Genomic DNA, 23,864 nt, shown 5'->3' on the forward strand with positions numbered 1-23,864 from the left:
TCATTTTGGATGATCTGTCCATGGGTGAAAGTGGGGTGTTAAAGTCCCCTACTATGAATGTGTTACTGTTGATCTCCCCTTTTATGGTTGTTAGTATTTGCCTTATGTATTGAGGTGCTCCTATGTTGGGTGCATAAATATTTACAATTGTTATATCTTCTTCTTGGATCGATCCCTTGATCATTATGTAGTGTCCTTCTTTGTCCCTTTTAATAGTCCTTATTTTAAAGTCTATTTTGTCTGATATGAGAATTGCTACTCCAGCTTTCTTTTGGTTTCCATTTGCATGGAATATCTTTTTCCATCCCCTTACTTTCAGTCTGTATGTGTCTCTAGTTCTGAAGTGGGTCTCTTGTAGACAGCATATATAAGGGTCTTGTTTTTGTATCCATTCAGCCAATCTGTGTCTTTTGGTGGGAGCATTTAGTCCATTTACATTTAAGGTAATTATCGATATGTATGTTCCTATTTCCATTTTATATATTGTTTTGGGTTCGCTACTATAGGTCATTTCCTTCTCTTGTGTTTCGTGTCTAGAGAAGTTCCTTTAGCATTTGTTGTAAAGCTGGTTTGGTGGTGCTGAACTCTCTCAGCTTTTGCTTGTCTGTAAAGGTTTTAATTTCTCCATCAAATGTGAATGAGATTCTTGCTGGGTAGAGTAGTCTTGGTTGCAGGCTATTCTCCTTCAGCACTTTCAGTATGTCCTGCCACTCCCTTCTGGCTTGTAGGGTTTCTGCTGAGAGATCAGCTGTTAACCTTATGGGGATTCCCTTGTGTGTTATTTGTTGTTTTTCCCTTGCTGCTTTTAATATGCTTTCTTTGTATTTAATTTTTGACAGTTTGATTAATATGTGTCTTGGCGTGTTTCTCCTTGTATTTATCCTGCATGGGACCCTCTGTGCTTCCTGGACTTGATTAACTATTTCCTTTCCCATATTAGGGAAGTTTTCAACTATAATCTCTTCAAATATTTTCTCAGTCCCTTTCTTTTTCTCTTCTTCTTCTGGAACCCCTATAATTCGAATGTTGGTGCGTTTCATGTTGTCCCAGAGGTCTCTGAGACTGTCCTCAGTTCTTTTCATTCTTTTTTCTTTATTCTGCTCTGCAGTAGTTATTTCCACTACTTTATCTTCCAGGTCACTTATCCGTTCTTCTGCCTCAGTTATTCTGCTATTGATCCTATCTAGAGTGATTTTAATTTCATTTATTGCATTGTTCATCGTTGCTTGTTTCATCTTTAGTTCTTGTAGGTCCTTGTTAACTGTTTCTTGCATTTTGTCCATTCTACTTCCAAGATTTCGGATCATCCTTACTATCATTATTCTGAATTCTTTTTCAGGTAGATTGCCTATTTCCTCTTCATTTGTTAGGTCTGGTGGGTTTTTATCTTGCTCCTTCATCTGCTGTGTGTTTTTCTGTCTTCTCATTTTGCTTATCTTACTGTGTTTGGGGTCTCCTTTTTGCAGGCTGCACTTTCGTAGTTCCCGTTGTTTTTGATGTCTGTCTCCAGTGGCTAAGGTTGTTTCAGTGGGTTGTGTAGGCTTCCTGGTGGAGGGGACTAGTGCCTGTGTTGTGCTGGATGAGGCTGGATCTTGTCTCTCTAGTGGGCAGGTTCACGTCTGGTGGTGTGTTTTGGGGTGTCTGTGGCCTTATTATGATTTTAGGCAGCCTCTCTGCTAATGGGTGGGGTTGTGTTCCTGTTTTGCTAGTTGTTTGGCATAGGTTGTCCAGCACTGTGGCTTGCTGGTCGTTGAGTGAAGCTGGGTGCTGGTGTTAAGATGGAGGTCTCTGGGATATTTCCACCGTTTAATATTATGTGGAGCTGGGAGGTCTCTTGTTGACCAGTGTCCTGAAGTTGGCTCTCCTACCTCAGAGGCAGAGCCCTGACTCCTGGCTGGAGCACCAAGAGCCTTTCATCCACACAGCTCAGAATAAAAGGGAGAAAAAGTAGGGAGAATTAGTAGAAGTATGAGTAAAGAAAGAAGGAAAGGAGGAAAGGAAGGAAGGAAGAAAGAAGCAAAGAAGGAAAGAAAGGAGGGAGGGAGGGAGGGAGGGAGGAAGGAAGGAAGGAGGGAAAGAAGGAAAAAAGACAGAAAGAAAGATGATACAGTAAAAATAAAATAAAGTATAATATAGTTATTGAATTAAAAAATATTTAGAAAAAAAAAAAAAGGGACGGATAGAACCTTAGGACAAATGTTGGAAGCAAAGCTATACAGAGAAAATCTTACACAGAAGCATACACATACACCTTCACAAAAAGAGGTAAAGGGGGAAAAATCATAAATCCTGCTCCCTGAGACCACCTCCTCAATTTGGGGTGATTCGTTGTCTAAAGGAGGGAAGGAAGGAAGGAAAGAAAGAAAGAACGAAGGTAAAGTATAATAAAGTTATTACAATTAAACTTAATTATTAAGAAAAAGAATTTTTAAAAAAAAGTCATGGACGGATAGAGCCCTAGGACAAATGGTGGAAGCAAGAGTATACAGACAGGATCTCACACAGAAGCATACACGTACACATTCACAAAAAGAGGAAAAGGGAAAAAAATCATAGATCTCGCTCCTAAATTCCACCTCTTCAATTTGGGATCATTCCTTGTCTATTCAGGTATTCCACAGACGCAGGGTATATCAAGTTGATTGTGGAGCTTTAATCCGCTGCTTCTGTGGCTGCTGGGAGAGATTTCCCTTTCTCTTCTTTGTTCTCACAGCTCACAGGAGCTCAGCTTTGGATTTGGCCCTGCCTCTGCGTGTAGGTCGCTGGAGGGCGTCTGTTTTTTCGCTCAGACAGGACGGGGTTAAAGGAGCAGCTGATTCGGGGCCTCCGGCTCACTCCTACTATATTATTTTAACTATAATCCTCTCCCCTCTCATAAATGCTCCTAACAGCACTAATTAGATCCATGTGTACTTAGACATTATTTTGTTGAATAAATAAGTGAATTAATGGACTTAAACATATTGAATAAATAACTATTTGCCTTCTGCCCCTGCTTCTGAGCTGCAAGTATCATAGAGTGGGCTCAAGGCTGATTTCCCACTCTCTCCAGAGCCCAGGAAACAGGGTGGACAAGCATTAGATGTATATTGAAAAAAAAAAGTGGAAGACATGGAGATGCTCTAATGGAAGCATGTCCAGGTGCAGGCCTCTACTGGATCTCAGCTCCAAATGAGTGTCAGCAGTTGGAAAAGGGGGGCTGGTGGACGTTACAGGGAGAAGAAACCTCCACAGCAAAGGCCTGGGAAATTTATTTTTTTCCTGAAACTATAAAGCCATAAAAAAAAAACCTAAGAAAAAAATATATGAAATATCTTTCTGATGCCTGGATGGATGAGGTTGTCTCTGTTTAAAAGAAATAGAAAGAATCACAAAGGGACAACAAGAAGATATGCAACAATAAAAGGCAAGCGAGCGTGTAAATATGTACAAAGGGCATATGTTCATCAAGGAGAAAGAAAGGAAGATTGCAGCAGAAAAATGAGAACATACAGATAATTCACGGTAAAAAAAAGGAGAATGGCGAAAGAAAGTGTGAAAAGTTGAGCATGATAGAAATGTAAAATAAAACTATGAAAATTTTTTGAAATTTATTTATTTATTTATTTTGGCTCTGTTGGGTCTTCGTTTCTGTGCAAGGGCTTTCTCTAGTTGCGGCAAGTGGGGGCCACTCTTCATCGCGGTGCGCGGGCCTCTCACTGTCGCGGCCTCTCTTGTTGCGGAGCACAGGCTCCAGACGCGCAGGCTCAGTAGTTGTGGCTCACGGGCCTAGTTGCTCCGCGGCATGTGGGATCTTCCCAGACCAGGGCTCGAACTCGTGTCCCCTGCATTGGCAGGCAGATTCTCAACCACTGCACCCCCAGGGAAGCCCATAACTATGAAATATTTTAATAAACTTTGCAAAGAAAATTAAACTACCATATTTTTTTTTTGCCGGCAAAAGCAAGGTGAAATGAATACTTTTACACACTGGGATTTGGACCAACCTTGTTGTATAGCAGCTCAGCTCTTCAGGATCAGACCCCGTAAAATTTTATATTTTTAACCAATAATTTTACTGCTAGGGACCCATAATTCTACACTTTTTTTTTTTTTGACCATGCCTCGCGGCTTGTGGGATCTCAGTTCCCCAAGCAGGAACTGAACCCGGACCACGGCAGTGAAAGCCCAGAATCCTAACCTCTAGGCCACCAGGGAACTCCCCATAATTCTACTTTTAAGAAACAGATGCATATTCTCATTTACATGAGGACGCGATGACCAAGAGACCCTTAAAAGCAGAGGCTGGGTAGAATCTGCCTTTAATCCACACCTTCCCTTATTCACAAGAAGCACTCAGTGGTTATTTATTGAGCTAAATTAAGCTGAAAGACGAATAGAAGTCTAAAAAATTAGACTCCTCGTTCTGTGTTAGCTACCTCCTACTCGTTTGAAAATTCACCAAAACTTAACTGCTACAAGTGTCCCCCAACTAATTCGAGCATGGATAAATCAGAGAGATCAGCAGACTTGACACACCATTCCTAATACCAGATCCATAGGCGATGTTTGACAATCTAGGTCACTCACTTTTCTTCCTCCTCATGTAAAAAAAAAAAAAGATGCATATCTATATTTTTAAAGGAAGGTATTCATTTGCAGCATCATTTACAATAATGAAAACTAGAAAAAACCTAGGCCTCCAATTCCCTGAGGAATGGTTAGGTACATTTTGAAACCTCCATGCAATGAAATTGTATTCATTTAAAAATATGGCAAATCAACAAGTTATTTAATAAAATTCAACTTCTATTTCGGATTAAAATAACAAATATTAGTGAACTAGGACTAAAAGGATTCTTCCTCAACATGATATATTAAATGTATCTGAACCAATGGTAAATGAAACAGTGGTATGCATAGTGAATCCCCAGAGGGGTTGCCATGAAGGCCAAGCTCAGGACATTGCAGTGGGATCAGAACAAGAAACAAATGGGAGGCATATTGGAAAGAAAGAGATACATTTATCATCATTTTCAAATTCTATGATCACCTACTTGGAAAACTACACCTGACTAAGAAACGTTTTTAGTCAGACAGATGGCTACAAGAGAATTTTACAAAAATCAGCACCTTTCTCATAAACCAGTAATAACTAGCCAGAAAAAAGATTCCATTCACTAGTGCAACAAATATATATACATTACATATTATATAATATATGCTAATATATTATATGTTACGTAAAATGTATAATATATACAATAGAATAGATATAACATTATATAACATATGTTAACATATATGTTATATATTTATACACACTCTCTACATAAAACATTAAGACATATGTAGGACATATAAGAACAAAACTTGAAAACCTTACTGAGGAACGTGACATAAGATTTAGGAAAATAAAGAGAAATACCATGAGCTTGATTGAAAAGATTTATATTGTAAAGTTATCAGTTTTCTCCAAATTTAATGCATAAATTTAATGCAGTTACAACCATGATATCGATGCTATTATTTTTCTTTTGTAACTTTATGAAACTATTCCAGAGTTTTGATAGAAGAGTAAATAAGCAATAATGAAATTATGGGGGGAGAAAAGTAGATATGATTGGGTGCACAGGGTAAGAGGGTACTTGCCCCAGCCTATATTAACAGGTGTGTTAGAGCTACCCTGGTCTTAACAGTGTGTGGCTGACATAGGAGGAGATGGACTAGACCAGAAACGGAGCCAAGGATATATAAGAAGGGCATGGCAGGACTGGCACCTCAATCAGTGTGGCGTAGCTGTGGCTTCAGACTTGCTTTAGAGATGAATCTTCAGGGTGGCTCTCTGGTCAGTAGTGGGGGGTGAATCTTGAAGGCTGAGGGAATGTTAACTGTCTATATCAAATATATGCTGGGGAGGGGAGGTTAATTAACATAGCTATCATAGGGGCTCAAGTCCCCTAAGCCACCCTTTCTCTCCAACCCGGATGGAGAAATGACGATGTTTTACAAACAGATTAAACAATTAGAAAAAATACAGCTAATCCCTAGCTTAAGTATTAAGCCAAATTCAATTCTGGACAGATTAAAAATTGACATGTTAAGTAATGAAAACGTAAAAATGGTGGCATGAGTCATTTTTGGAAAAAAAATGTTGAGGGTGGAGAATGCCTTTGCAAGCATGAAAGCAAAAGGAGAACATGGTCAAATGCCAAGGATGAGTGTACCAGTGAGGCCACAACAGCATTGTTTACAATGGAAAGAGAGCAATGGGAATTGGAATCAGAAAGAAGTGGGAAATCGGGAAGCTTTGGTTCAGTCATACGCTTTGTCAATGCAAGGGATGCCCACAAAGTCATGAGATCTTGTCAAGGGGAAAGAGCAGTGGAAGAAGGCACACAGAGGGATAAATCCCAAATACTAAAATGATTCTCACCAGGCGGTGGGATTATAGGTGATTTTTAACTTTCTATTTTATACACGTATGTTTGCCTTAACGTTTTTATAATGTGCATACTATGACTCGTATAATCAGATAAAAACCAAAGTAAATTAACAAAAATCTTTACATTGCATAAACCAAATGATGTAAATTTGGATTTATAGAGTGAAAAACAGGACGGCGATATATACAAAGTTTAATAATGGCTTTGTCTGTGAGTGGTTCTTTCTAAAATTGCCGCAATGGGAGCATATTATTTTTATAATCAGAACTAAGAAAAATATGTACATTTCCTGGGCTAGATGGTAGGAAATGAGATGAGAGAGGCAAGAAGCCAGGGGTTGGGAAGGAGCCCAGAGTGGGGAGAGGCGGCCTCACCTGAACTTATCTTCTCCCACTGCTCCACACTGAGCTCCTGTCACCTCCTCGTGGCCTTAGTTCCACAAGGATCAGGTGACCGGCAGCACAAGACATGGAGCGCTGTGTTTGGAGGAGACAATTCCATACTGCAGCCAAGCGGTCGTATAGCTTGAAACTGCGCCCTGAGGTGGGGAGGGGCATGGTGGAAGGTCCTATCCCTCACCACAACCAGGAAAGTGGATGAGAGACTCCTTTCATTTCCAGGAACCAATGGCCATGGGGACCTGGTGGAGAGGCGGTGCCGAGGTAGTTAATCAAATGTGATCAGCTAGATGAACTACATTCCCCGAGCAGCAGTCCAACGTGGGCTAGCCTCTGGAAATCACAAAGCCTGTTTTAGGGCTTACAGGCTTTTTTTTTTTTTTAAAACCAAAACATTATTTAAAGAAAGGCCACCTCCCCGATATTCCTGATGACTCAGAGGACAATGGTGTGTGGGAAAACAGTGCCATCAGCAAGTCTCAGTCAAAAGGTGATTCAGGAGAGTTGGCCTCAGAAGCAAGCTTACTTTAACTAATTAATTTTACTTATATTTTCCTTTTTCTGTAAACACCGGAGAGATCTATGATAAAAATAAATGTCTGATGACATCTAAAATAGCTCTTTCGGCATGGCTTAATTGCTAGTTCGTGCAATTGGTGTCATCTTAGATTTGATGGAATATGGTCTATATTGTGCTTATTTACTAATGCGCTGTCTGTCTTCCCTCGCTGTAACGTCCGTGAAGGTGAGGGCTTTAGTTGACTTGGGTCACTGCTGTGCCCTCAGCCTCCAGAACATACCTGTGCGTAGTGAGTGCCCAATAAACGTTTTCCGTAAACTTTGAACAGAGAATTCCAGGCAGAGTGAACAAGAGGTGCAAACATCGTGAGGCAGGAACAGGCTCCTGGTGCTCCTAGAATAGCAAAGAGGCCACCATGGCTTGAGCAGCGTGTGGTCTGACCACCACAGTTGTCATTCGACCTCTCGGATCCTTCATCAGCGTCCCCTTCCCTAAAGTGTCTACTGAAGACCAGAGGCTGGTGGCTCGTGGCACCTCTGATTCCTGGTGAACATTCCTATCAAGGCAGTGGCTCCAGGAGGCTCAATCCCTTCTGAAAACATGATTCTGGCGCCCCAGCCCCAATCATCAGAGTCAGGGGCAAGGAACGTATTTGGACTTGAATTTGGAGCCCTCAAGCATGGTCGTTGCAACTTGTGTGATCATGGTATCCAGAGAGGAAAGGAGTGTGCTTGCTGGGGACCATGATTGCAGTCACCATGCCCACAGTGTCCAGGAGAGGGCAGCAGGGAAAGTGAAGTGCACGGGGGCTGAGGGCCTTGGGAGCTTATCTGCTTAGGCATCTTTTCCTGACTTAGGCTGTGTGTGTGTGTGTGTGTGTGTGTGTGTGTGTGTGTGTGTGTGTGTCGGGACAAAAGGAGCGTGTGGGTACGATGAGCTATATAATGGCCACCCAGCCCTGGCTTTGGTTCCTCGGCCCTAGACAACCTGACTAGCCCAGGTAACCCTGCTCAGACCCCTCAGGAGCCCTGTCCCAGGTCTTGAGATGCTTTTGCTGGCTCCTAGGCTTTCTGAGGACCTCATGTGCTGGCTCATGTTGCAGTCCATCCTCTGGGAGTCCTCTGCTGGGGTGTATGTGTGTGAGAAAGGGGGAGGGCACTTGCCGAGCAGAAAGTCAAGATCAGAGCAGTGTTTCTGAAAGTGTGGCTCACCCGGGCCCCACATGCACATCACAGAGCCACCAGCACGCTGGATATTGGGTAAGCACGCAGACCCCGGGCTTCCCGTCAGGCCTATTGTTCCTGTATGGGATACAGAGCAAGCCATGAGAATTGCCATGATTAAAAAGCATCCCAGAGGATTCTTGTGCATCATAGTCTTTGAGAAATACTGGTCTGGGGTTCTTCTACCCCTAGTCAGGGCAGATGGCCAAAGGGAAAATGATCGGTCAGTGAAAGGGAAGAAATTCCACTACCAGGGCAGGGGTGCCAGGGACCTTTCAGCCACTGAGGGATCTTCTCCTACTCTTTACGGAAGGACCGACCTCTAATCTCAGGCAGTTCCTCAGCTGTCCTCAAGCCCCCAGGACCCTGGGCCCGCAGACCCTGGGTCCCCAAGGAACACCCTGGGCCACATGGCGGGGAGTTCTCAGAGGCAGTGCGACACCAGCTGCTCTGATCCCCCTAGACCTGCAAGCTCAAGATCAACAGCCTCTCTTCTTGTCCCACTTCCCCTGCCAGAGTTTGTCAGAAGAGCATCAGGACCGTTCCGAAGCCCAGGGTGAGGGTGGTGCTGGTAAAGGTAGACCTTCCCTTGTGATGGTATATGCAGATTTCCAGGCTGGATGAAAGAAATCAACCCAGAAGCATCCACTGTACCAGACCATTTGCCCAAGACTAGTGTAATTTTGTACTTAACGTTGATTGAGACCCCTTGAACCAGGTGCTGTGCTAAAGTCTTGGCTTGCCTCGTCTCGTTCAGTCTTCACACGGATTTTTGAAACTGAGATCTATTATTATTCCCATTTTTCGTATGAGAAACCTGAGGCCTGGAGAGGTAAAGTCACTTGCCCAAGGCACCCAGTTAGCAAATAGAAAGGCTGACTTTGAACCTAGATGGTCTGACTCCAGAGCTTGTGCTCCTAGCCAGAAACGGTGGAAGACATGGGGATGCAGGAAGCTTAGAGATGTATTGTGTGATCAAGGATGGGGTCGTGAGAAGATGCAAGATGAAGTGAGGGGCAGGCAGGGGTACTGAGGGGGATGTAAGTGGTCGAGAATAGGAGCTAGAGTAGGAGCCGGGAGAGGAGGAAGGGAGAGACAGCAGATGGAGTCCAGTCTGAGTGGGAGGATGGGTAGTATTGGAGTGGGGCTCAGGAGTAGATCATGAACCAGCTGACGGTTGGGGAATAGATGAGGGATGTCATCGGGGGTTGTTCTGAGGTCAAGGCCAGGAATAAGGTGAAGGTCAGTGCTGGGGTTGGAGTGGGGAGACTCTGGGGGAGGAGTGATTGAAGCTCTCTATTGCCACCATGAACTGGCCTGGGGTGAGAACCCCATCAGGCTGGGCTTAGAATCAGTATGAGGTAACAGTCAGCGTTCCTGTCCCCCTTCCCAGTTTTGCACCTCTACCAACTGCCTTGTTAGGTCTTCTCCATGTTTGCTAATTTATTGTCTCTCTCCTCCAACCAGAAAGGAAGCAGGGCAGAAACTTGGTCCATTTGATTCACCTTTATGTCACCAGCAGGAGGCAGAGTGCCTGGAACATAACAGGTACTCAGTAAATGCTCAGGGGCAAGGCTCAGGGAAGGGATGATGGATTAGCACATGGGGTGTGGCTCTCGCTGGGGTGTGGCTCTCGCTAGCGTGTAGGCTCAGGAGAGGTGACCTCCAGGACAAGTGAGTTTGAAGGAGGCGTGAGGCTCTGGGAAGAGGTGAAGCTCACAATGAGGTGTCCCTCAGGTTCACAAAGAGTCCAAGGAATGGAGTGAGGGGTCGGGGAGAAGGTAAGGCTTCAAAGGCTCTGGTACAAGAGCTGCTTAAATATGTGCCTTCTCGGTGACTTCAGCATCCACGTAGATGATTCAACTCCTTGGTCTCTCAGTCCGTTGACCCATTCTCCACCAATGCTCTTTCCCTTCTCCCTACGTACCGCAGCCACTTACTCCTCTGGTCATATCTTAATACCTTGCCTTGTCTGTCACCATCACCCCTCCATAATCACCATTACATCCTGCTTTCCGAAAGTCAGCTCATTCCTTTTAGTACTACAAGAACTCCAACTTCCACCAGACCTTGACCCTATCTTTACCTTCCCTAATTACACAGCCCAAAATTCTCGATCAATCAACATCATCGCTCTCTAGAGTCCACATGAAACTCCTATGTCCCACTGCCATTTCTTTGTACTCAGCTAGCAAAACTCAGCCCTGATAAAATCCAACTTTCCACCTACTCTGGGTCTGCATCCGTGATGTTGAACGTGGCTGGAGAAAAAAAACATGCAGACATGCTGAGTAATTTCACTTTAAATTAATGGCCGTTAATCCTCAAGTGAGCCCTTAGCGCAGCCCAGCAATCATGTTATATTTCCATAGAACATCCAGCCTCTCTATCTCCCAGAAGACCACTTCAAGCCTTCTCTCCTCAAACTGCTGACACCCCTCTCCCACCCTCACTCCCAGCTGGTAGCCTGGCTTCCTGTTTCACTGGGAGAATAGGAGCCATCAGAAGAGAGCTGCTCCGAGCTCCGCCATCACCTCTCCCACCTACCTGCATCTGGGCATCTCTCTCCTGCATCATCAACTTTTCCCTCTCTACTGGCTCGTTAGCACACACACGTTACTGTGGTGTAGTCTCTCCCGTATTAAAAAAACCGCTTTCATCTTGTCCCCACGTATCCCTACAACCACCACTCTCCCACTTCTCTGCTCTCCTTTACAGCACAACTCTTCAAGAGGACGGCCAGTCGCTACTCACTGGCATTTCTCTTTTCCCACTATGGCTTGAAAACATTCTCATCTGCCTTTGTGCCCCCATGTCTCCCTGGCAATTGCTCTTAAACATCACCAATAACCTCCATATTGCTAAGTACAATTCTTTGTCCTCCTCTTACTTGTCCAGACAATAGGACTTGAGGAGTTGATGACTCTCTCCTTCTTGATACACCTTCTTCAGTTGGCTTCACATTCTTCTGGTTTGCCCCTACCCCACTGATCACTTGTTGATCTCATGACTTTTAATACGGATTAGACTCTAATTATTCTCCTATGATATCTCCAGCCCTGACCTTGCCCTTGAACTCCAGAGTCCTCTGTCCAACCTACTCCACCGCTGTCTTCCTTAATTCAGTTCATGTACCTCCATCCTTCTTGTTCCTCTGACCAAAATCCTGAGAGCTGTCCTCGACTCCTGTCTTTCTGTCAGAGCCCAATACCAATCTGTCATCAAATTCTAGTGACTCTACCATCAGAATTGACCCAGAATCGGCCGACCTCTCACCACCTCCACTGCATCACCATTGTCTCTCACCTGGATTATTTCAATAGTCCCTAAATAGTCTCCCTGCTTCCGTACTTGTCTGTTCACCTCACTTGAACAGTCCAAGTCATTACAAAGGCTTTAAGGCCCTGTATGATCGTTCACCACCCCCATCGTGGCCTCTCTGGCTTCATCCCCTACCATCTTCCTCTCTCACTTGTCCCACTTCAGCACATTGGCCTCTTGGTTGACACGAGGACATGCAAAAGCCGTGGCATCAGGGTGGAGAGTGTTTACATGCAGTGGGCAGGGAAGACCCCACAGAGAAGATGGCATTTGAGCCAAGACCCTTCTCTGTTTCATTTTCATCATCACCCAACATCCTGTATCTTTGACTTCTTTGCTTTTTTGTCTAACCTCCATGAGGGTAGGAATTGTTTGTTTTGTCGGCTTCTGTAATCCCAGGTCCTAGAACAGTACTTGGCACATAGCAGCACTGTGCGAATACCTGATGTCTTAGTATGGCTGCCACAACAGAGTCCCACAGGATGGGTGGCTTAAAGAAGAGACATTTATTTTCTCACAGATCTGAAGGCCGGAAGTCTGAGATCAAGGTGTCATCAGGGTTGGTTTATTCAGAGGCCTCATTTCTTGGCTTGTCGATGGCCGCCTTCTCCCTGCGTCCTCACATGGTCTCCCTCTGTGTATGTCTGTGTCCTAATCATCTCTTCTTATAAGGACACCAGTCAGATTGGAGTAGGATCCACACTAATGACATCACTTTACCTTAATTACCTCTGTAAGGTTCCTGTTTCCAAATATGGACACATTCTGAGGGGATTAGAACTTCAACATATGAGTTTGGGGGGATGCAACTCAGTCCAGAATACTTGCTCGATTTGTTGATCAGTGTACAGAGGTGGATTAAGACTCTTCTGGAGTAAGGACCAGTGTTTAGACTCAGGAATGGCGTGAAGGTCCGTGAGGACATAAGAGGATGGGGGTCAACAGGGCTTACAGGAGGGTTCAATCCTGGGCTGGATGATGGTAGGGTAGAGAGTGAGGTGCCAGGATTGAATGAGGCTGGAAGAGGGTACTTCTCTCAGTCAAAGGGAGAGGCCATGTGGAGGAATTTGATGGAGTCAGTGCACTTGAGGGGTGAGGACAGGAGAGACTGGCCAGTGTTGGCAGAAAGCAGGAGGGGAGGAGTCAAAGAGTTGCAGCCTTCCCCAGCCAGTCCTTGGGAGTGCCTGTAGCCATCTTGAGGGGTGGCAGAAAACCCTCTAAGGGAGCCAAAATCTGGAGGAAGCCAAGACTCAGTCTCCCCACAGGGAGGATTCAGGGGCCAGAGCTGCTGGTGGTGTTGGGGACAATAACTTGGTGGTAAGTTGAAGGCTGACCCCCACTCCAGCTTCTCATAGCAGCCCAGCCTCTCCTGCCTCAGCTCTGCAAGCGTCTACTAAGCCTGCTGTGGATGAGGCTCTCTGTTGGATGCTAGGGACACTCGAAGAGGCAAGGTCCCTGGCCTCGAGATAGAAGAGGCAAGTGTGCAACACAAGTGAGAAACCAAATGAACACAACGCAGCTGGAGGCAGGCAAAAACCAGCATGCGTCACACTCATACTTAAGCACCAGGAACGCTTGACATGACTGTCCCATTTGCGCTCTTCCTCACCGTTTGAGGCAGGTACTATTATCATCACTCCTATTTGACAGATGAGGAAGCTGAGATGCAGACAGGTTAAGTCACTTGCTGAGTATCAGACTGGGGTACCGCCAAGAGTTGAAGCAGGCCGTGTGCTGCAGAGGCACTGCTATTGCTCCTTCCTGCCCTGGGCATCCACAGAAGCCCGCACGTTTATAGTCTCTGCAGACAGAGAGCTGAGAATAGAACAGTCAACACAGGTGGGGGTGGAGAATCCCACAAGACCTCAAGAGTAGAGATGTCATCTGAGCTATTTGGGAAGAATGAATACAAACGCACAGAGGCTGACGGTGGGAGGAAAGGCATCCTGGGCAGAGAGGGAACTAGAATTAGACTGGCTTTGCTGGAGCCAGAAGCTTAGCTGGGGATGCCAGAAGGCGGTGGAAGCCATGGACCCTCACCTCACCCTGAAAGCTACATAAAGTCATCTGTGAATACAGTGGATGTTAAGATCAGGATGGGACAGGGTGGTGGACTAGGAGACCCAGGAAGTCAGTTCCTGAAGAGCCTCAGACCATTTCCCCCACCAATCAGGGCCCAGGATCTCGCCCTCTGATCTGAGGGTGCTTTGAAAAGATACATAGCCCTTTGGGCCCCAAAGGAGCTCCATTCTCAATCCCAGGTGAACTTGATTTTTTTCTGTGGAAGCCCACCCCACAGGCCAGGGGTCCGGCCCTGCTGCCTTCCTCATTGGGGAGGGTTCAGATGGTCTGTGCTGGGCAAAGAAGGCTCCTGCCGCCTTGGAAGAGCAAGCAAGCCAGGGGAGGACTCTGCGAACAGGAGGCAGGGGTGGAGAGGAAAGCACCACTGGGAGTGGGGAAAGGGGAGGAAGATGGGGAGCTGGGCCCTGGCCAAGGCTGCTTTCTGCCAGCCCAGAGCTGAACTGGAAGCCGCTGGGGTGATGGAAGCTTTCCCTCCCTATTTTCACCAAACCAAGGGTGGTGGGCAAGTTGCTATTTCTCTGCCTGGAATGGGGGGCGGAGGTAGTTCGGGTGACGCCTTCCAGGCTCATTCTGCCCCAAAACACCAAATTAGGGGGGTGGGCTTGTCAACTCCCATGCTGGGCTGGGCTCCAGAAGCGCAGAGAACAAAAAGAGCCCCGAAAACCCAGCAGGCCGCACAGGGCCCCTCGTGGGAGGCTTTGGCAGACCGAGACCCTGAGCTCCCTTGGAACCGTCCTGCCCTCTCTTAGCAGTCCACCTCTTCCCGCGGTTCTCCCACGACCAGTGTCATCCTTCTGCTACCGGCGTCTTGTCCTGTCATGCTGAACCTCCCACATCGCGGCCTCCTGAGGGCCCCACCCCCACCCAGCGCTCCCCTTGCAGGCCCAGAAGATTCCATCCTCTCCCATTTCTACGCGTCAAGAGTTTCCCAAGCCCATTTCTTCCACTACTTCGCTGCAGCCCCGCGAGGGCGGCAGGATGCTCCCCATTTCCCAGATTTGACCAGAGAGAAGACTGCCGTCCTGGGACAGGGTCGGGGGGAGGTAAGTGACGAAGCCAAGGTCACCCAGTCATCGGCTGAACGCGGCCTCGACCCGGCCCTTCTTCTGCAGGCCCGCTGGCACCCTGACGAGGAAGGCCCGGGCTGCGGGCCCCCGCCCCTCTTTTCTCGGCTGGTAGTCGGGGGCGGGCCCGCCGGAATGACAGGTGAGCCGGGGTGGGGGACAGTTGGGGGGTTGGGCTGCGCGGGGACGCCTGGCGCGCTGGCTTTGGGTGCGGCTGCCCGAGCCCGCTGCGGCGCCGGGCTTCCGAGGGCCCACGCCCGGGGGCACGACGGGGCCCGCGCCTTCGGCCGAGGGTCCCGGGATCGCCCCGGGCCCGCCGGCCAGGCCCCGCCCCCCGGCGGCAAGGGCGGGGGCAGGGGCGGCGCTGGCGGAGTGGGGCGCGGGCGCGCGGTGCTCGGTGCGCGCCACCGCCCCTCCGGCCCAGCTCGCCGGCCCGCCCTCCCTACCCCCTCGGCCCGCTCTCGTCGCCCCCTACTCCTTCTACTCTCCTCGGCCCGGCGGCCCGGCGCGCGGTGCGGCGCGACGATCGCGGCCTGGCGCCCGGGGCGCGGTGGTCGTGGCGCTCGAGGGTGGCGCGCAAGGCGCGGGGCGCGAGGCCAGACCTGGCGCGGCGGGGTGTGGGGGGCGGGCAGCGGCGGAGCCCCCAGAGGAGAGCAGGGCCAGGGGGGTACCGAGGTATGGGTAGGGCCTGGGCGTCCGGCTGCGAGGGGCGGGAGCTCCAGGCGCATTTCGGCCCGGGCCGGGCTGAGCCACGGGGCGCCCGGGGCGGTGGGAGGGCAGCGGGGCGGGGAGGGAGGGTGGGAGGAGACGGCTGGGCCGGGCCGGGGGGCTTGGCCGACGGGGAGCAGGTGGGCGGGGACAGGGGCCCTGCTGGAAGAGGCGCAGCAGCGAGGTGGCGGGCTGCGTGCGCAAACAGGGCTGCCGCCTCCTGGGCCCGGAGAACGGTGAGGCCGCTGGGGTTGGGCGCCCCAGCCCCGAGGGCACGGTGCCGCGTCCAGGGCCACTGAGCTGGGCTCTGGGCCCTGTTGGGGGAGGATCTGGAGGCCCGGTCGGGCCAGGGCGCTGGGGGTTCACCAGCAGACCCAGTTGCTGGGCCAGAAGCAGGAGTTCTTGGGCAGGGCTCTGGTGGCGGGCACTGGTGGCGGGCACTGATGGCGGGCGACGGTGGGCAAGCACGGGCACTTTCAGGGCTGGCATGAGTGGAAGGGGGACGAGGAGGGCCCAGAGTTTGAGTTGGAGCGTAATTTGGGAGTACCGTGTCATCGGGTGGGTTGATGAGTCATGAGATTTGGAGATCACAGAAGCCTTTCCTAGTGATCAGTTCTGAGTGAGGGAAATGAAAAGGGCTGGGATTTGGAGAAACGTTTTTGAGGCCACGTCTCGGGACACTAGATGCTCAGATGGCTGCCAGTCCCCATGCGAGGGACTTTGGGAGTGATGTCCCAGAGTGGTGGGACGGGTCAGCTGCAGCCTGGCGGGGGTGGGGGTGGGGGTTAAGGAAGGTCTTTGTGGTGGCCAGTCCCTGCCTTCCTTCCTTTCCAGGCCGTCAGGATTCAGCTGTGTTCCTGTGGGGAGTGGGTTAAAAATTCCTCCGGCCTCCACTCAGCCTTACAGTATCCACCAGGGGCAGGAGGGACATATACATGCGTGACTGCAGCAGTATTCTCTGTCGTGGAGCCCTCGCGCTTCCTCACTGTTGCCATAGTAACGGCCTATTGATGGTGTATTTATAGGGGAAGAAGCAGGCGCTAAATTTTGGGGAAGGAGGGGGAGGAGGCCTTAGGGCAGCAGCAGTAGTGAGGGTGGCCACAGAATTGTTAATGGAGTGGGCCATGCCTGGGAGCTGTTTGGAGGAGTTCCTGGCATGTCTGAAGCTTAAAAATGAACTAATGACTTATGCAGGTGTCAGGATAACACAGTCTGGCCTATGATACGTGTGGGTGTGCATGCACCACAGTTGGGTGTGTTTGGGATAAGACATAGCTATATGGAAGCTGTTACGTAATTTCTCCACAGAAAAAATCTAAATGCAGTTCTCATTGATAAGCAATGAGACATGTATTTTTCTGTCATCACTTCTTATTAAAGCCTTTGCTCCTTCTTTTCAAACCCTGACACAACAGCTCCATTTTTCTTCAGTCAAAAACCTTGCTGTCAGGCATGCCACACCCACACCCTAGACACGTGACTGGCATTGGCCTTAGGGGAACCTCAGAGAGCCATAATAGAAGCAGGATTTTGAGATAATATTACATCTTCTCTCTTATAAGCAAACACTTGGGGTCAACTTTTCTCACAATGGCAGGCCCATCTGTTGACAAATTCCCACGCTGATAGTTTTGGGTGGGATTGTTGTAGGGTGCAAAAGAGGAAGGCTCCCTTAACACAGTGTTTCCATAGACAGATGTTACATTTGCTAGTTTTCCTTGAGTTTTAATTTTATGTATGATTACTATTCTACCTGTTTGCCAAAAGGATTAGAGGGTAGAGTTTAAATATACATAAGATTGAAAACGTAAGTAGAAAAGTGGATACTGTGTCACAGGGGAGAACGCATAAGTGTTTAACAGCTGGGCTTCCAGGGCGCCTGTCCTTCACGGTTAATGTTAATACTGAACTTCCTGGCAGCCTAGGCAAAAAGGGTTACACCGTTCCTGTGTCTTACGTCCAGTTAGTCATAAAACCAGAGCTTCTGCTTGGGAGGGGAGCAGTGGGGTGATTGATCCCAGATGTGGACGGCTTGGCCAGTGCTCTGGAATATGTGTATGAGTGGGAGTGTACGTTGCTGCCGTGTTACTTAATGCGAAGAGAAGAGAGATGAGTCTGTTTCAGGAGATCCTCGCCACCCTGTCTGTGGAAGACGAACACAGCAGGTCATCTGGGCTTGGGCCGTAACTTTGGAGATGGTTGTTGTTGCCCCTTGTCTCTGAGGTCTTTTCCAGCTCAAAAGTGCAGAGATTCATCGAGGAGAGTGAGGAAGGCGGAACCTCAGCCTGTAGGAGTTTTTCTTTTTTGAAAAGAAACCCTCAACCCTTAGGTCTAGACTCTCTGAGCGTGTTCTTGGAAAAGGATGAGAGCGGCAGGGCTGTAAGTGGCTGCGCAGAGGGTGATGTGCCCCATGGGGTGCTGCTTTGCCCTTTGACCCGGCCAGTGTGGGTGGGAGTCACATCCCAGGACCAAGAGGGTGCCCTGTAGGTTTCGGGGTGTGATTTCACCATGACTCTGCTTTTCTCCTTTGTCAGGGAAGTGAGACACTGGATCTGAGGGAGCACCATGGCAGGTGAGTTTTTCCGGGCCCAGGCTGACGGGGAGAAGAGCCATGCCTAGGGGCTCATGGGAAAGGGGCAAGTCTAACTATCAAGCCCTTTCCAGCTTTCCTCTCCCTGGGGGTTTTCCTGTGGCCCCTGTCCAACTGGCTGGCTCACATCTTTACCCTCTCAACTCTTTGGCTCCCTTCTGGAGCACGTGCTCCCTTGGAGATGCGCAGCTCCCCAGGCCACTCTGAGAGAAACTAATATGGCAGGCCATGGAGCCTGGGGAGGGGGTGCCTGCCTGGGCACCAAGAGGGGCTGCTTGACATGAGGACTAGGAAGTCCCACCTCGAGGGGAGTACCAGGAGCAGATGTCACCTCTTCTTTCATCCTCTGAAGTCTCAGCTCAGGCTTATAGGGGTGCCAGTCGGCTCAGCTGGAGCTGGGGTTCCCCTTGAGAATAAGTAGATACGGTTCCCACTCCATGACATTTTTGATGGATGCATCTGTGCCCAGTCTCCAAAAGCCTAGATTCTCCATCTAGACCCTGCTACCCCCCTTCCCAGAGGCACTCTCCGGTTCACGTGCGTCCAGTCTTCCGATCTACCGCAGCCTGGGTTTGTACCAGACTGTCTGGGGCAAGACTATCGATGCCGGGCCACCTGACGGCACAGGTGTCCATTCAGGTGGAGGGACACCACCCTGGCAGCGTCTTCTGGGGCTCTTTGGTGTTGGTTACAGCGTCAGCCTCAAAGGGGAATACATTCTTATGATAAGGGCCCTGATTGTCTCTTTTTGAGGCAAGGCAGAAGATACTAGGTACTTTTTCACTGAAACACTCAAAATCTGTCATGTCCATGGTTCCCATGCAACATGCACTTCACTCTCAGAAGGGCCCCATTCTCCTCCAGAGTCTTGTTGGGTCCATGGTATTCTAGAGAGATACACTGTGGCATCACAGAAAGTCAGCCCTTCCATCCCTTTTACGTGTCTGGGGTGGTGTCCTGCCTGCTGGCTCTGTGCCTGGGCTGAGTCTGGTCGGCAGGAGCCTCTGGGCCCCTCCGCATTCCAGACCTCAGTGTGACTCTCTCCTCAGTGTTTCTGGAGGCCAAGAATGCCCATTCGGTCCTGAAACGGTTCCCTCGTGCCAATGAATTCCTGGAGGAGCTGCGCCAGGGGACCATCGAGCGGGAGTGCATGGAGGAGATCTGCAGCTACGAGGAGGTCAAGGAGGTGTTTGAGGACAAGGAGAAAACGGCATGTACCACCTGGGGCTGGGTGCCGGGAGCACAGATATAGCCTCAGGATTAAGCAGAGTGGGCCCTGGGGATCTCAGACGAATTGGAAGCGATGAAGGGAATCCAGCCGAGTCCAGGCCAGGGCCACTGGGACCACCGAAGAACAGATCACCCGTCCTTAGAGTCCCATCTGCCTGACTCTGGGGGCCTCCTGACTCGTGAGTGGTGTCCTTTGTCCTCGGGGCATTCCACAGCCTCTTTGATGGCTCTCAGAGGCTAGTCAGACAGGGCAGGGCGGGGGCAGCCGCAGACCCCGCTGAACGTAAACCCAGACCTGCTGAAGGGCTCTGAGCTCCATCTGGGATACGAGAGCTTACGTGTAAGTGTCAGCCGCCTTCCTCCTTCGTTTGCAGATGGAGTTCTGGAAAGGGTACCCGAATGCAGTCTATTCAGTCCGAGACCCTGCGCAGAGCTCAGATGCCATGTACGTGGTGGTGCCCCTTCTGGGGGTGGCGTTGCTGATCGTCATTGCCTTGTTCATCATCTGGAGGTGTCAGCTGCAGAAGGCCACCCGGCATCACCCCTCATATGCTCAGAACCGGTACTTAGCGAGTCGCGCGGGGCACAGCCTGCCCCGGGTCATGGTCTACCGGGGCACCGTGCACAGCCAGGGGGAGGCCTCTGGGCACCGGGAGACAGGGAGCCCCCCGCAGGTGGTGCTGGGGCCTAGTCGCGGGTGTAGAACCACGGTCCGCCTCGAGAGCACCCTCTACCTTCCTGAGCTGTCTCTCTCCAGGCTGTCCAGTGCCACCCCTCCCCCGTCCTATGAGGAGGTGACTGCTCCCCAGGAGAGCAGCAGTGAGGAAGCGAGCGTCTCTTACAGTGACCCGCCCCCAAAGTATGAGGAGATAGTGGCCGCCAACCCTGACTCAGACAAGTAGTAGGACTCGTGTCCTGTCCAGTGTGAAAGTCTCGTTCAGGGGCCTCCTGTTTTCTTTTTAACTTTTTTAAGACTGTGCCACCACAAAACAGCCTTAGCCTCCTTGTTGCCAAATAATTCCCTATCCGTGGATTTCTAGGAAGTCGGTTGTCAAAGACAGGTGGAGGGGGTAGGGATCATATGCATATGTATCACCTCTGGGGAGAGCCGCAGGCCAGAGAGCCCAGCTCCTCCAGAAGCCCTCACGCCCCTGCCGTCCTGTCCTCCTGTCAGGGACTGGCTTCTCTTATGCCAAAGGAATCACCCCATTGAATTGATTGTGGCCAGAACGTCCACAGGCTCGGGCCCGGGGGCCACGCAGCTGGCCAAAGACCTGTTTGTCTGAAGCCTCGCCACAGAGATGAGGGAGAGAAGCCAGCCCTTCAGCGCCCTTTTCCCTCACTAGCCCTGTGCTTTCTGTCCTTGCTCACGTTTGGCAAGGACAAGGACAGAACAGAAACAAAAAGAGTAATAACGCAACGAACACAATAAAACAAAACGATATCACCCGGGCCACTCACTCATAGGGGTTCAAGGGAAATCAGTCACGCAGGTCATCTGTGACACTCCCCTCCCCCGACACTCACCCCACACTCCCGACCAGGTTCAAAGGAATGTCTGGAGTCACCTGGAAGGACGACGGGGTGTGTGAAGGACGAGGGACAGGGCCTGGCCGACAGAGCTGCCTCCTTCAGACTGGGGACGTTGCCATCTGGAGGGCAGCTCTGATCCTACTGTGCTTGGCCTCCCCTAGACCCTGGCTCTCCGGGCACGTGTACCAGCTGTGTTAAAGCCGCTACCCATTGGCACGAGCCCTATCAGAGCCTCGGGAAAACGGACGCTGCTGACCCTGCCTGTGGAGCCCGTGGCCTTTGAACGGGCGGGGTCCAGGCTAGGGCAGAGAGCTGAAGTTTTCTCCTTGTGAGGTTGGCCCGTAGGATGATTTAACCCACAAACTGGGCTTCCTCAGCACTGTGCTCTCTGGCTGTGAACTTTTAGGCTACTGCCCTTTTCGTGAGTGGGTGTGTTGAGATGAACTTGAATTTCAGATGGCTGATTCCTTCCTAATGATGGTGCCCGCCTGGGGAGAAGATCCCAAAGTGTCCCTTTTTAGAAATTTCTCTGTGGGGGAGATGGGGAAGCTCGTGACCTGGGGTTGACGGCCCATCAGTGATTTGCTCTGTCATTAGCAGATGCTGGTCCACTGTTAGTAACCCCTTTCTGTGGCCCAGGAGCTGCCCACCTCTCCATTTCAGTGAGGCTTCGGGCCGCAGCGGGGCAGAGGTGACCCGCCCTTTAACTGTCAGTGACCGCGCAACAGACACCGTCAATACTGCCTCCCTACCCCTCCATCTTCATCCTCCTGGCCTCAGCACCAAACCATTTTTCCTCTGTGGTGCTTTAAAAAATGTAGCAAATTTTTGTGGGGCCCCAAAAAGTGCACAGCCAGGGTCTATTGGCAACCACAGCAGTTTAAAACCCACTGAGAAGACAAGCTTCTCTCTGTCTAAACCGCTCTCCAAGGCAGGCCTCAGGCCTTGCTCTTTGAATGCGGCCCTGCCTAGAGGCCGCAGATGACTTCTGGAGGCCCCTCCAGTCCTGGGCACTCACCCAGGAACATGCTTCAAACGAGGAGGCTTAGTGTTCTTACCCCAGCGAGGCCACCGGCTTAGACGACACAACCCTGTGGCCGGGGTTTTCCATCCTTACCCCTACCTCACAGGCCTCCTGGAGGCTGACTGAGCTAATGCCTGTGTAGTGCTTGAGACACCGGGAGGCCAGTGCAGTTCGCCCTTAGGAAGATTCTTCTAGAAATATGTAGGTTATAAGGGACCAGTTCCAGGGGAGGCCTTTGTAGGACTCTGAAGTCGAGTCTCAACCTGGGGAGTCAGTCTCCTGCGAGTTGGACCGTTCCGCACCCCTGCTTCCCTTCCCCGAGAGCTCCCTGATGCCAGAGGTGCTGACCAGGTGGCATTCCACCTTTCCTTCCTTCCTCTTTTCCTCCCTCTGGGCCTCCAGCACCGCAATCCTGCCCTTTCTCACAAAGGCATTTGGGGCCTAGAAAGCCCCTGCTTTGTCCATGAGGGATGCTGGGGTCCGTCCTATTCAGCCATGTTGGAGGACCCGGGGCAGCCTGAGGCTCCGGGGCCGGTCCCTGCCATCCCAGCCTTTCCTCGGGGGCCGTGCCTGCGTGTGACCCGGGAGCACGGGAGAGAGCCGGGCATGGGCCCCACTCACCAGAGCCAGAGGGAGGTTGCCCGGGACTGCCTGCTCCCTTTGGCCCCCGTCGAGCCCCTCTCTGCTGAGCTGCTTGCTGTTTGCAGCTGGCTGGAGGTGGGAGCGGGTGGGATGCAGGAGCCCGGCCCGTTGGAGGGCGGCCTGCATCCTGCAGGCGCCGAGCTCTCCGGTTCAGGTGCTTTGCAGCGTTCTTCCACGTGGGGTTGCCACCGTGGTCTCTGGGACGTTTTTCGCAGTATATCATAGAAAAAAAGATTGTACAGTACACCATGGTCATAACTCCTCGCGGTGCACATTTGGCTTTTACGAATGCCCTGTACATATCTTTTCAAACTCTGTCTTTGTATGGTTCTTGATTTGATACAGCGCTTAATCTGCAGTAGCCACATTTTCATTGTTTTTGGACTTTGCGTGTGTGTGTGTGTGTGTGTGTGTGTGTGTATACACGTGTGAACGTTGCCTTTTCTCACATGCTTATCTGAAACAATAGCTGGCGTGTGGCTATATTTGTACCAGGAGGGTTCCGGTCTGAAGGGAGGAATGTCACCTCCCAGGGCTAGGCAGCCTGAGGACAGGACCCTGAGTCAGGAAAGCCAAGATTAGCTGTTGGAGCAAGCCCGCCAGGTCACGAGTCCCACTGTGGGACCCCCCCGCACCCCGCTCACACGCCCTTTTGGAGCAGTGCCCCCAGCCTTGGCTTCTGTTCTGTGGGTATCAGCAGCTGAAGGAAATCTGAGCACTCCTGGACCTTTTTGTTTTTTATTTTTGGTGGAAAGATGTGTGACTGTTGACTTTGGGAACGGCAGGGCTGGTTATTTAGATAATTTTCACTTAAAAGAAAATAGAAAAGCCTTTGACAAATTCCTTGGAATGTGACTGTCACATGTTTTCAACCAAAATCTTTTAAAGACTTTTTCAAACAAGCATCACAATCTTGTCCCTCCCCTGCTACTCCCCATCACCAGGGGGTTTTCAAAACAAAAGCACGACAGGAAGTGGAGTGCGCAGGTGCCCAGTGCGTGCAGCCCTGCACAGCTGTGACGCGCCCTGGCTGACGGACACGCAACGCTGCCACTAGTGTGAATTCCTTAGGGCGCTTCGGAAAATAGGAATCCGCCCAATTTG

At 50.3% G+C, this 23,864-nt stretch overlaps 1 protein-coding gene across 1 annotated transcript; it reads left to right on the plus strand.

Annotated features, from left to right (window-relative positions):
• The first annotated feature begins 19,382 nt into the window (after positions 1 to 19,382).
• PRRG3 (proline rich and Gla domain 3) lies at positions 19,383 to 20,463 on the plus strand. Its single transcript, XM_065900722.1, has 2 exons — positions 19,383 to 19,541; positions 19,936 to 20,463. Exons 1-2 carry the CDS (start codon positions 19,482 to 19,484, stop codon positions 20,461 to 20,463), a joined length of 588 nt encoding a protein of 195 aa, XP_065756794.1. The 5' UTR covers positions 19,383 to 19,481.
• The last annotated feature ends 3,401 nt before the right edge of the window (positions 20,464 to 23,864 follow it).

This window comes from Phocoena phocoena, chromosome X, assembly GCF_963924675.1.
Source record: "Phocoena phocoena chromosome X, mPhoPho1.1, whole genome shotgun sequence".
NCBI lineage: Eukaryota > Metazoa > Chordata > Mammalia > Artiodactyla > Phocoenidae > Phocoena > Phocoena phocoena.